Source organism: Gossypium hirsutum, chromosome D11 (assembly GCF_007990345.1).
Source record: "Gossypium hirsutum isolate 1008001.06 chromosome D11, Gossypium_hirsutum_v2.1, whole genome shotgun sequence".
NCBI classification, from domain to species: domain Eukaryota; kingdom Viridiplantae; phylum Streptophyta; class Magnoliopsida; order Malvales; family Malvaceae; genus Gossypium; species Gossypium hirsutum.
Genome location: NC_053447.1, coordinates 2,033,588 through 2,048,167, shown reverse-complemented (window position 1 = coordinate 2,048,167; position 14,580 = coordinate 2,033,588). Strand labels below are relative to the sequence as shown.

Sequence of the window (14,580 nt, the reverse complement as noted above, 5' to 3'; positions counted from 1 at the left end):
CTTTTTACCGACATTATAATTGTTACAAGTTCAAGTACTTAAGTCTATATTTTGAGAGATAAAATGTGGAGACTTTTCAAGCTCGATTCAATGTGAATAAACCCTAAAGATGAAATGAAATGTTAATATCTCTAGACTGAAGCATCAATTCAAACCCGTGAACACATTTTTCGATTACAATTACATATAATTAAATTGCAAACACAAAATCTTCGAAGAAATCATGAGAGTTGCCATCTTCAACTCAACCCTATATATTTGTGTACTTAATTAACATTAAAAAACCACAACTATGATGCAACGAAATTTTCATTAGTTAATAATGTCACAACTTGATTTGTCGAGCTGTATCTACTAATCAGAACCTTTTTTTTAAAAAATTTATTATTTATTTTTGGAACTTACAATTATATTTTTTAGTGCTGAAGTTTTTTGAGATGATCACTATCGCAAAGCATAAAATATAGGGGCAGTGGTAACATGACAATGTGCAAATTTCCACCTCACAAATCACAAACATCCAAAAATTCACCGGCCACCTTAATTTGATCATTTTATTCTACAATTTGATCAATTAACCTAACATTAAAAAAATAACCCACTAGCCTTCTCGTAAACACTATAAACCCCCCCCTTCCCATTCACTCCAAGTCCCACATCGTCCACCACTTCTACTTTTAGCTCTAAGCCAAGAAAGCAAGCCACTAGGGTTTTAAGATAAGATTAAAATGGCTTCAAAACAATCAGCTTCCATGGCTCTACTTTTGGCACTTAACATTCTCTTCTTTTCTTTGGTCAGTGCTACTGCCCCGTGCCCTCCCACCAAACCTAACCATAAACCAAAGCCAAACCCCAACCCCAGCACCCCATCTTCACAGGGCAAGTGCCCTAGAGATGCCCTTAAATTAGGTATATGTGCTAATGTGCTTGGCCTAGTCAAGCCCGTCATTGGTTCACCCCCAGTGATGCCATGCTGTTCCCTTCTCGATGGCCTCGTCGATCTTGAAGCTGCTGTTTGCCTTTGCACCGCTATCAAAGCTAACATCTTAGGCATCAACCTTGACATTCCAGTTTCTCTTAGCTTGCTCCTCAATGTTTGCTCAAAGAAAGTTCCTTATGGCTTCCAATGCTAGTTTAAGTCAATGATTTTCCCCTACATTCTTTCTCAACTTCTTTATGGTTTGTGTTTGGTTTTTTTTCGAGTTATGATGCCATAACTTCATTGTTTTAATGTGTTTTCATTTGTAATTTTAATTTCTTCGTGGGGGATAGATATAGAATAAGTTTAATACTTTTCTTCAAGTGTTGTTTGAAGTTTTTTTATAACTCCAAAGAACATGGAAAGACTTGTATTATTTAGCTCGTTAATTTATTCCCTTGTTTATTTATCAATTTATTAATATGAGCCCCATTTCATATTTGTACCGTAATTAAATCATTTTTTTCAACGTCCAAAATGTATCTTATTCTTAATTACATTTCTCAAATCTTGAGGAGAGTAGAAATTTAAATAATAATGGTAATTAACACTATGTTTGGATAAAGGAAAAGAAAATAAGAGAGAAGAAAATTAACGAAATTATATGATTTAATGTTTTGCTTCACTAACCCTTTGCTTAGTTTACCTCTAATGATTTAATGATTTATCAAAAATATCCATAATTGATATTTACTTCTAATGATTGAAAAATAAAATCTATTACAGTCGCAATTGTAATAAATACAATATAAGCTGAAATGCATTTACAACTACTTAAATTGTTTTTTTGTCATCATTTACTCAATAATAAATAAATTAGTTTTTATACATTAGAATATCAAACAATAAATTGGTCTTTTCTGTTAAAAATTTAATCCACTTTTATTGTTAAAAATTAGTGTGGTTAACAAAATAACCAGACAATTACGCGTGACGTGTCATGCGTACCTCATTCTGACATATATGGACAAATTTTTAACAGTAGAAATGAATGAAATTTTTAATAGAAGGACCAATTTGATTCTTTAATCAAACATTCAGAGACTAATTTAACTCTTGATATAAAGACCTCCATAGTACTTTTAACACGGTATCACATTAAAATCTAAAAATAAAAAATAAAAAAAAGCTGATTTCAATGCTGATAAAGGCAAAAGATTCCTTGGAATTGCTTAACATTTTGATTTCCACTAAACAGCATTATCACGATTATTCAACATATTGATGATGGTTATCCTCTGAACTTGTTGAATATTAGTATATATTTATTTATATATATATATTCTCGAGAAAGTTCAAATTTACAGCATTATAACATTACAGAATACATAAATAATACAAATGGGCAAAGCATTCAGGAAAGAATAAAAAAAGAAGAAGAAGCCAAGGGCAGGCATAGCCTCCTCCTTGGTTAATTGGGATAATTTCAATTTTAGCCTCTCCTTTTAATTAATTATACCTTTTTAGCCCTTCGACTATTGAAAAAAATATGGGCAGGCATATCCTTGCTTTTTTTGGTTGATTGGGATAATTTCAATTTTAGTCTCATTAATCAATTATTCAATTAAAACCTTTTTCGCCCTTTGACTAATGAAAAAATTTTCTTTTTAGCCCCTCTGAAACTATTTTAATTTAATTTAATGCTTTTTAGCTTTTACCAATTGACCCTCTAAAACTTTATAATTTTATCTTGATCCCTAAAAAATATTTTTGGCTATGACCCCGTTGGTTAAATGGGAAATTTTAACACTTCATTAGTGGGAAATATTTTTGTACAACCCAAAGTTTTTATTTTTATTTTTTAATTTTAATTATCCATTTTTTGAAAATAATTTAATTAAAGTTAAGATATGAATGAGTCTACAAAATCAAATCACATCCCATTATTTTATTGATACCTAAGAATTAAAATTTTATAAATATTTTAATATAAATGATGTTGTATTTTATATATGTAAATAACTTAAACCTATATTTTGAGAGAGAAAATTGATAATACATCCATGAGAAAGGATTGTATGAAACTAAAAATCAAGAAGAAAAATCTGATTTGTCATTCTCTTGTTAAAAAGGAATAAGGATAACATAGAATCACAATTTTATACAATCCTATAAAATCACAATCTCATATAATCTATTTTTTACATCCTTCCATTCGATGTGAATCTCAGTGGAAAGTTAAGTGTCTCTTAAGTCCCAAATTCAAACCCGTCAACACGTTTTTCGATTATAATTAATTTGCAAACACAAAAAGCTTCAAACAACGCTGCCATCTCCACTGTTGATGATCACTGTTGCAAATCATATTATTCTATGTTTAAGCCAGATCCACATGTTGATCTTATAGGAGCAATGGTAACATGGCAATGTGCTAATTTCCACCTCAACTATCACAATCATCCAAATCTCACCGGCCACCTCAAATTTTGATTTGATTCATCAATTAACCCAACATTAATAAAAAAACAACCGACTAGCCTTGTTTTAAACACTATAAAACCCCCCATCCCATTCACTCCAAGTTCCCCACCCCCAAAACACTTGCACTTTTAACTCTAAGCCAAGAAAGCAAGTCACTAGGGTTTTAAGAGAAGATCAAAAATGGCATCAAAAAGATCAGCTTCCATGGCCCTCTTTTTGGCACTCAACATTCTCTTCTTTTCCCTGGTCAGTGCTTGTGGTTCTTGCTATTCACCCACCCCTAAACCAAAGCCAAAGCCAAACCCCAACCCCAACCCCACCCCCACTCCATCTTCACAAGGCAAATGCCCTAGAGATGCCCTTAAATTAGGTGTATGTGCTAATGTGCTTGGCTTAGTCAAGCCCGTCATTGGTTCACCCCCAGTGATGCCATGCTGTTCCCTTCTTGATGGCCTCGTCGATCTCGAAGCTGCTGTTTGCCTTTGCACCGCTATCAAAGCTAACATCTTAGGCATCAACCTTAACATTCCAGTTTCCCTTAGCTTGCTCCTCAACGTTTGCTCAAAGAATGTTCCTTCCAACTTCCAATGCTAAGTCTTCACTGTTCCCAATATTCTTTCTAGTCTTCCTTATTGTGTTTGGTTATTGAAAGTTACGGTTTCCGACATTTGCAGCAAACCAGTGGTTTTTCATTTGTAACTTTATTATTTGGATTTCCTTGTGAGGGAGGGATACTGAATAAATTTAATACTTCTCTTCAAGTGTTTTTCTTTTGGGGTTTTTTTTATCTCCAAAAGACATGAAAAAGACTTGTATTATTCCCTTGCTTTTGTTTCTCTATCCATTTACTATTGGATTTTGTATGTGAACCAATCTAGTTTGAACGAATAATACATCTTTATTCGTATTTTTATTCTTAAATGTTTGTATTCTTTTTTATTTTTCCATGTCTCTATCATTATTACAATTTTCAAATGTTCTACTCCCCTTGTCTTCTAGTATCTATTATTTTAGTAGAGATATTTATATATAAATTGCAATGATAACAAAATTAACAAGAAAAAGATTATTTGCAAAGCACAGTATTGAGTCCGTGACTGAGAATTTGCTGAGTAAAATGTAAGCAATCTCACATGCGAAAACTAACCAAAAAAAAAAGAAGAAAAAGACATTAAAAAAATAAGCATTTTCATTTCACTGCACAAAAAAAGACAAAGATCCCTTGAACTTGTCTAACATTTTTTATTTCCCACGTCTATATGCTGAGAATTCAAGTTATTAATGAGGGTTTGAGTACAAGAATAACGCAATTTGAACTCATATTTAGAATAGTAAATACCCTGATTATTCTAAATTTAATACATCCTGAGTCGGAAGTACGAAAAGGAAGTTGTTAACTAATATAAATTCTTTTTAAGTACTATTAAAAGACTAATTGAGGGAAATATTTAACAGTTTGATCCAGCAAATAAATATTGAAACCTAACCATTAAAAATTATGGAGAGTTTTGAAAATTTGTTATTATGGGTCTGTTTGATTGCCAGTAAAATCTTTTCCGTAAAATGATTTCGGGAAAATGTTTTACTTTTCTGTAAAATGATTTACTGGAAAATATTTTCTGGTGTTTGATTGAATATGTGTAAAATATTTTCGGTTGTTTGGCAGATTTCCTGGAAATATTTTTCGAAAAAATTATTTTTACATATATTGATATGTATTAATAAATTTTTATATTTTAAATTTTTTTACATATATTGCAATGATTTATTTATAACAATACTCAATTATTAAGCTACAATATTAATCGTTATAAATTGAAAAAAATTAATATCAAATAAATTATTTGTAATTGTGTTAAAAAACAAGTATTGAATAATTAAAAAAACAAGTTACTGAAAAATCGATAAACAGAAGCAATTTTCTACCGGAAATGAACGAAGGAATGAAGGAGGCGATAGAGAGGAGAGCACGGAAAATGTCTTACGGAAATTGAAAGGGTAAGACATTTTCCCTAAAATGTAACCCATTTTCCCTTGTTTTGGAATTCATTTTTCAAATGAAAAATGTTTTCCGCTAATCAAACGCTGGAAAAGTTGGAAATGATTTTCCAGAAAATCAATTCCTTCAATCAAACAGACCCTATATATTAAATTATGATACGTGAAAAAAAATATAAAAGTTTAACATAAAACATTAATAAGCCTTAGGTTAGAATAGCAAAATTAAGGATTTGTAGAGCTAGATATTTTAAGTTTATGAGATTTCAAAAAAAAAACCTTTAAGTTTAACTTGTTTTTTATATAAAAAATTAAAACACGGAAAATATTTTTTTTTACTGAATGAACTAATGTCACAAATATGGAATCACGAGAATTTCAGTCATAAAACCTGGATTCAATGTGAATCTCCATAAGCAGAATCGGAAAACAATGTCTCTTTGTCTTAAAGCACCAATTCGAACCCGTGAACTAGTCTAGTGGTCTGAACACATGAATTTTGCTTAATTATGACAGGATCTTGATTCTTGAGAGCTGTCATCTTCAACTCAACCTATATATATAATTCTACTTAATTAACATTAAGAAAATCCAACTTCCACGCAAATTAGTTAATTAATTAAGCTTATACGTGGACCAATGAAATTAGAAAATTAAATTGATATCTCTAAAAATGAGATCATAATTTATATATTAATTTTTAAAATATTAATAAAAATATTAAAAATAAAAGGCAGACATGATTGAAGATTATTAGCTGGTTTCGAGACATAATCATATTTCGGATAAAAATGTAATTTTAATCACTGATGAGGTCAAATCTGTAATCAGGAATGATTTGTTTTACTGATATGCCACATGCATGTATCTTTTAATTAAAACTTTTATGTTTAACTATTAATGAGATTAAAACACGTGGATCAAGGAAATTATACCTAAATGCAAACTCATAACTGTATGACAGTATTAATCAATGATTAACAAGGTTCTAAAATGCCTACATTAAAACTAGAAACAAGAAAATTAAGCAAGATTTAACTGTCAGTAAATAGACATTACATGATAGAAAATAAACCCTAGCAAAACCCAGGCTGGTAGCCATGAGGAGGGTAAGGAGAGCTGCTCCTATCTCCACCTCCGTCGCCGCACGTGACGGGTTAGGGCGGAGGATGTGGCTGCGTATAAATAACACAAGCATAAACTGGCGGTGGCGACAAATATCAACATGAAAATTCAAGAAGACGAAAAAAATTAACGTGCACGGCAATAAACCTCGAACCCTTGAACTTAGGGTTTCAAGATTATTCTTCATGAGCTTTTGATAGTGTTAGATCAAAGCAATTAAATATAGCTTAGAGTATATAACAACACGTACTTGAAAAGAAATGGTGAAGGATTCCAAGATATCTTATTTTGAAATAAGGTAAACTACAACTAAGTTCACTGAATTATTAAAAAAATTTTATTAAAGTCATTGGACAGTTGAATTCACTACTATACCGCTTTCTTTGTTCACACTATGTACATCTTGCACCAATCAAAAGCTCTTATTTCCTATCTCTTCTATAATTTAGGTTTTATTTTCATGAAACAATTTTGAACATTGTGAATCTGTGAATCAAAATCTAAACAATTTTCTTCTTCAATCTTCAACATTGATTGTTAGATCGACTTAAATTTAAGATATGTTCTATTAGTCGTTGATGAATATTGATCCATCATACCAGTCGAATCATTACTTGAAACTCACTAGCTATTTTTTTTTAATCTTAAAATCTTAATAACTTAAATAAAAAATATTAAAATAATTTAATAATTTAAATAAAAATTTTCAAATAATTTAATAGCTATTTTATTGTTTTTTTAAAATTAAATTGCGAAAATGTAAACTTAGTAGTTAAATTGAAAAACTTTTTCTTTCCCTTGAAGATGGTAGGGTTTGATTGCAAACTTCAATGTCCAATCCGTGATTCCTGAGCAAAGTTCAGATTTTCACAGATTTCCATGCTTTACCCTTTGTTTGTTTCCAATGGTTCTTAAATTTTCGTTTTCATTTTTTTAAAGAATATACCAAATAGTAGAATTATTTAGAAAAATGTTAGTTTTTAGATAATTTTAAAAAGACAATTTTTTAAAAAAATTGAAGAGAGAAACCCTCTTGTTAATTGGTCAATTTTTTTTTAAAAATGACATAGGTATTATGTGTTAATCTCTCATGAAATTGTCATCGAATATGATGGTTTCTCTCTTCAATTTTTCATTTAAAAAAAATTAATGTCTCTCAATATCATAGTGAACCTATTACCTCCAATGACAATTTCTTTCTCAAAGTTTTGAAATTGGATTAAATCACTTTTCAAGACCTAAATTTCACAATTTCTTTTAATTTTAAAATTTCAATTGTTTTGATTTAAGTTAAATTTTGAACCAAGTGGTAAGTTTTACACATATCATTCTTTTTTAGAATAAAAATTAAAGGCTTTACGTGTTACTCTATCACGAAAGAATAATTGCCATGGCAGGTGGTACTTTCTTAAGAAAATGACAAATGGCACATTTGAAGTTTTTCTTTCTTGAAAAAAAATAATACATTATGAACCCATCACTTAACATGACCTTTTTTTCATGCTTTCTTTTGTAATCACTTTTCTATTTATACCATTTTTAATCGAGAAAAAAAAACTAAAAATCAATCTAATCTTTTAAATACATTTTTAATGAATATGAGTATTTGTTTAAATAATGCTTAGCTTCATTTGTACCTTGTAATTCTAATGTGTCAATATGTACTCTCATATATGTAATATGTGCAATTTAAATTAAGTTTTAATTAAGCATTATTTATTATTAAATTTCCATATGTTGACATGGATTAAAATAAATTTCGATTGTTAAAAGGAAATTACACTATAATATTTTATAATAAATATATTTATGTCACGTTATAAATTTATAGATATAAAAAAAACTCAATTAAAAAATGAAAAGAGAAGAAAATCTCATATATATGTTTTTTTAATTAAAAACAAGTTTTATGAAATATTTTTAAGAAATCTGTCAAATAATAGAAAATATTTTATACAGATTCATTCAAACACTAAAAAATATTATTTTTCTGAAAAAATAAATCATATTCGTGATTTTTTATTTCTCTTCAAATTATTAATTAACCAAGTATGAATAATATAGAATTAGAAAAGAAAAAAACAAGAAATAGGAGCAAAGACTTTGCAAAAACTCCCGTAATAATAATAAAATAAAAATTAATAGCCCAAGTATGAATAGTGTGTTTCAAGCACTGTATTTTTGAGTGGACCAAAAGGGGAATGATTCATCTCATAATTATATCAGTTTTAGTGCTTTGTATAGTTTCCCTGCCTGCACCGCAACTTTTTTAGACTCTGAAAATTAAGCACCCATTGACATTTCCCGTTGAATTTTTTTTTTTCACTTATCAAGTAATTGAAAAAATACATAAAATTTTATTTTGTTCATTATGTCAAATAAATCCAATTAAGTTCCTTTCATGGATGTTGATCTATGATACATTTTTTCTCCCTCCTTCAACTTGCTTCCTACATCATCCCGTCGGCAAAACAAAAATCAATGTATCATACATATTTATTGTTAAAAAAAGCTTTTTATAATTAGATATAAATATTCCGAAGAATATAACTTTAAGAAATAAATTTCGGACCTAAGATAGTACAACTAATTTGATATACTTCTTTAGTTTATTGTTAGAGAGCCACTGCCCACAGATACTGATTCCAAGCACAAGATTTTACAAACCCCACATAATTTCCAGTTGGCTTGACAAAAATGGAACAATAATTGAAGAATGTGGACCAAACCCCAGGCTTACACTAAATCTGATCATTTGGACAATTTCTTCTGTCTTGTGTTTTTTTTTTTAATACAGCCTTGTGATAACCTAATAATTTTTCATTTTCTCTAAGTTGTTGACATTTGTGTCAAATACATATTTGATATAAATATATTAAGGAGAAATATCTAGTGTAAAATTAAAGTCACAATTTTTTATACGATATATATTTTAAAATTTCAACTGTTGAATTTATCAAGATATTTGTACTTAACTTGCATGATCTACATGAATGAAGCATGAAAATGAAGGTTGGTTTTTTAAAGTATTCATCTTATAAAAAATTACGGAAGGGTGTAAAACTACTTCATGTTTATATCAAGTGTAAATGGATTTCTCTTCATTAAGTAAAGTTTTATAAATATATGAAAATGAATATACTTAATATTAATAAACACATATTTATATTCAACATAAATCTTGGGCCGGTAATTGTTTGTTTCAATCCGAACATATCATTCACGATCGATTTTCAAACTGATTAACTTGTTGAATCTCTAGTTTTGTGGTGAGTTTGATTTTTTTGGGTAAAAAGATCTCCCCAATCATTCTTAAAAAAAATCGAAGCAATTTAATCCTTGTTAATTTCAAAAGTAAGTAATTAAGACAATTAATCACAGCATTAATGTTTTTCATCAATTTTACATAAAGTTGACTGGTATATTTAGCTCTCATAATTTACACATTCTATCAAATTGGTCATGATTTAACAAATTTAGCTTGCAATATTTTTATAAATGTGTAAATTTTGAGACTAAATTTATTGAATTTTTTAGAATCAATATCAAATTAACAAAATATGTAAACGTCGAGGGCTAAATTTGTTATTAGACCATCAAAATTATGTACAAATGACAAAAAAATATTAACGTCGTGGTAAATTATTCTTAATTTACTCAATTTCGAAATTGAAAGGAATTGGAGAAGTTCTTTTACCAAATGTGAAAAAGTTTAATACTTAAAGAGTTGTTGTAAATTTAAAAATTCATGTTATTTTTTTAAGGTAAAATTCATATTATTCTAACTCTCAAATATATAATTAATAATTATATTGTATCTTAATTAATTTATATATAATGAATGATATAACAAATAAAATCAAAATTTATGTTGTATAATCTTTCAACCACCAAAATATATGAATATATATTCAATACAGATTTGTTTAGATGTTTTTAAGCTTTTCAAGTATTTATACGAATCTTTACTATACTCATTTTCGACTATGAATTAAGTACAAATATCAAATACAAATACTTTTAAAAAAAATTGGGAATAACATAAATTTATAAAAGTTATGAAGGTAATTGGGTTAAATTTATCTGAGACAAGCAAGAACTGGATCGATCATGTCGAAGTCCCAAGACAAGAAATTTCAGACCATAGCATCGCACAATTACATGTCATTGAAGAGACACGCTTATACTATATTTGTCCATGATATGAGGAAAAAAGAAAGAGATTTGAGAGGAGAATGAAACAAATATAAATTAACTTATTTTTTCATCCAATTGTTTCACTGACTTGTAACATACATAATTTATGGATTGGAAGGCGAGACGCCTTCTTTCTTACTAACATGACAAATATTGTATAAATAGATGAGAATTGAGTATTGGTTAAGGTAAGAGACCTTAACCATTTTATCTAACCCTTGACATATCAAAACACCAAATTTAACACGCCCAGAAAAAAAAAGAACACGTAAAAGAAAAACCCAAACATTGCTTAAGCACATTTGTAACCAGCAGGCATTTGCTTTTCGCAGGAATTGAGGAGCAAAGACAATGAAACAGGAACGTTTAGGTTAACCCCCAACACATTAGCTTTAATAGCAGTGCAAAGGCAAACAGCAGCATCGAGATCAGCCAAACCCGAAATGAGTGAGCAGCATTTGGTCCTCGACGGTCCAACAACAACGCGCACCGAGCCCAACAAATCAGCACAAACACCTAGTTTCAGTGTATCTTTGGGGCAAGTGGCTGGCTGTTTAGGTGCCGAGGGTGGGCTCTTGTGGGTAGGCTTGTGGCTCTTTGGTGGTGGTGGGCAAGGCACGTAGGTAGAGCTAACCAAAGTGAAGAACAACAAGTTCAAGGTAAGAAGAAGAGCAGCGGATGCAACAGTGTTGGAAGCCATGTCTGGTTTTTTTTTTTTTTCCTTGCAGTGATATCTTAGAGACTCAATGCAAGTGTTGTTGAGTGAGGAAATGTTGAAGCAGGGCGAGGCTTTTATAGAGCAAAAGGGCCATGGCAGTGAAACCCCATGTGGGCACGTTGGGTTGGGGTACAACCTGGCAGATCACAACATGCAGGGATAAGCTTTAAAAATAGGGTGATGAAAATATGGATTTGTCTGCAATTTTAAGTCGACAATTATTAAGCTTCCACAAATTAAAAGAAAATAATTATATAAAGATTAAAAGATAGAAATGAAAGATACACATCTCATGGCTATAAATCCAAAAACTATTCTTGTTTTCACATACTAGTCGTAAGATCATAATGTCAACAGGGTTTTAAAAATATGAAGTTATGAATTTATTTATTATGATAATAATATTGTAATTCTAAGGAATTTTGGAAGAGAAAGGGGACAGACACGTCAACTTTTTCATTTTAAGGTTTGCTATTGTTCAAATTTAATGCGAGTGTTGTCACGACGGCCAACATAGGTAAACTAAGTAGGTGGCTTATGTAGATTTGATTTTCGAAATGAAGTTCTACATTAAACATGGAAAAATCATGTCCACGTACAAATTAAGAGAGAAATTATTAGTGGTGATTAAAAAAGTTTAATAATCAACAGAAATATACAAGCTTGAAGCTTTTCTATGAACATGTTTTTATTACTGCAAATCACGTGTGCTTTCCACCGAATAATTGCTAAAGCAATAGTATATATAGCACCTGTAATTATTATCCTATTATCTTTCACTAAATATCTTTATCACCAAAGTTGAAAAATAATTATTAAACACTAAATTATATAAGAAAATTTATCGTATAATTGTATTTTATCGTATTGAAAATTTCAAATATTCTTATCTTATTATAAACGTCTGAGTTAATATTTATTTTTAAAATTAAATTCATTTTATTTTATTTTTAATCATGTATCATCTTTTAGTTTTCCTGCATAAAATTATAGTCTGAGTTTATGAGTTGGGACACCCGGTCCGGCTTGAAGGCCCGCTTAAAATGTGAGAGGATTTGGGTAAAAATATAGGCCCAAAAAATGGGTTTGGACAAAAAAATAAGGCTCGCTTAAAAAACGGGTTGGGCCGTAGCCCCGGCCCGAATTCAGTAAAGGACAAAAAAAATCTATTTTTTTAATATTATTTTCTTATTATTTTCTCTCTATTTTGCTACCATTTTACTATTATGTTGCTACTATTTTGTTTTTATTGTTTGAATATTGTATAAAACTTATTTTATTGTTAATTTTGTTATGATTTTAAAGACATCTGTTAATTTTGTTATTATTTTAGAGGTATTTACTTGTTAAATTGCATCTATCATAGTGTTACTTAAGTATACATATTTTTAAAAATTTATTTTCAATTTGTTGATAAATATTTATTTTGATGTTTTTAGTATTTTTATGTATTATATATATTTTAAAATATATAAATAATAATAATAATATAAAAATTAATATGGACGAGCCGGGTCGAGCCCAAATTTTAATATTTTTATCCGGATCGAGTTTGGATAAAATTTTACACCCATTTTTTGGGCCGGGCCGAGCTAGCCCGTACACACCTCTAGTCTGAGTTAACATTAATATAATGGTATCATAACAATAATTAAATATAAGATTATCTATAAATAAACACGGTGATTTTTCTGCCACCCCCACAAGGCACGAGTATACAAATATCTAATTAATGCTAATTCAGTTGCTTCTTGTAGTATACAATCAATGCTACTATATATAAATATATATATATATATAAAAGAGAGAAATGATTGTGGAGCCACACACAAGTGAATGCTGATGAGGTAGTGTTGTCTCTTAGCTTTCATGGTGAACTGGAAAAAACCAGAACGATGGGGATTTGCAGAGGAAACCTTTCTCTAGCAATTAAGCACACGTCCCTTCTTAGTTCTATAAGTTACCTACTGTTGGTACTCAAGCTTTCAATTCAAAGCACAGGTTTATTATTATTATTATTATTATTATTATTATTATTATTATTAATGTCATTTATTTTCTTTTGAGTTTTTCTGGGTTTTATTTTTCCTTTTCATTTTCCCGGAAATGTCCAACTGAAAGTGAAACCCCATTCGCAACGAAACTTCCTTTAATTCCAAGATAAAACTATATAGAGAAAGTACGAACCATTTTTCTGTCTTGTTTCAGTCTTCGAGGATTTGGTTTATTATAAAAACGGTTAGGTTAAAATATACTATCGTTCGTTTATTTAGAATTTAATTTTTTTTTTCAAGATTCTTTTAAATTTAAAATATTAGTATGATTAAAATTTATTCTGTTATGCCACATTTTGAAGTGAACAAAAAAAAACTTAATAATTATGTGTAAAGAGCACTTTTGATGGAGGAAAGAAACGTTGCAAATAAGTGAATGGGATGTACCGAAAGAAATGGAGAAGAAGATTAGAGTTGATACAGTAACACTGAGCAAAGATAATAAATTAAGAGAACTTTAGAGAGAATTTTGAGAGTAGAATTTCAAAGTTTCAAAAGTTTTTTCACTAGTCATTAAAGGCTCCTATCTATAATGTTCCAAGAATAGGAGTTACAAAGATAGCAATTAATGAGAATAAAGGAATAAATTTTAGTTACAATGGCATTACTAGTTAAGAGAGAATGGTGAAGGTTTTGCTTGTGATGGTGATGATGAATAAGGAAGAGATAAAATGTTAGCAACCAAAATTAAATATCTATATTATGTAACAAAAAAAAATTGACGTTATAATGAACCTGAATTTAATAAAAGAATTTTAAAGGTTGAATTTATATTTTTAAAATTGAAAAAAAAACAATTAATTCATTTAAATAAAAATAAATCAACTAAATTCTTAAAACCTAAAAGATAGATGGATTTAGAGTATATTTTTAATATTTCAAAAATTGAATAATTTGATGAGTCAAAAGTCATATTTCAACCTACTCGGTGGTGTTTGAAACCAAAATCCATTGGACTTAAAAATAAATAATAAAGAAAAAGGCGCTTAAAGTGAGACGTTGAAAATTAAGCTAAATTAGAAGTGGGAATAAATAATTATCCCTTAATCCTTCCACTAATGTCTGTCAATATTCCTTAGCTGGCAGTA

At 29.3% G+C, this 14,580-nt stretch overlaps 3 protein-coding genes across 3 annotated transcripts; 2 read left to right on the top strand and 1 right to left on the bottom strand.

Moving 5' to 3' along the window:
• The first annotated feature begins 654 nt into the window (after positions 1-654).
• LOC107903053 (14 kDa proline-rich protein DC2.15) lies at positions 655-1,430 on the top strand. Its single transcript, XM_016829113.2, has one exon. It carries the CDS (start codon positions 729-731, stop codon positions 1,131-1,133), a length of 405 nt encoding a protein of 134 aa, XP_016684602.2. The 5' UTR covers positions 655-728; the 3' UTR covers positions 1,134-1,430.
• A 2,058-nt stretch (positions 1,431-3,488) lies between these two features.
• LOC107904455 (14 kDa proline-rich protein DC2.15) lies at positions 3,489-4,321 on the top strand. Its single transcript, XM_016830843.2, has one exon. It carries the CDS (start codon positions 3,581-3,583, stop codon positions 3,992-3,994), a length of 414 nt encoding a protein of 137 aa, XP_016686332.1. The 5' UTR covers positions 3,489-3,580; the 3' UTR covers positions 3,995-4,321.
• A 6,449-nt stretch (positions 4,322-10,770) lies between these two features.
• LOC107904456 (14 kDa proline-rich protein DC2.15) lies at positions 10,771-11,612 on the bottom strand. The gene has a single exon (XM_016830845.2). The coding sequence runs from the start codon at positions 11,418-11,420 to the stop codon at positions 11,013-11,015; it is 408 nt and encodes a 135-aa protein (XP_016686334.2). The 5' UTR covers positions 11,421-11,612; the 3' UTR covers positions 10,771-11,012.
• Positions 11,613-14,580: the final 2,968 nt, after the last annotated feature.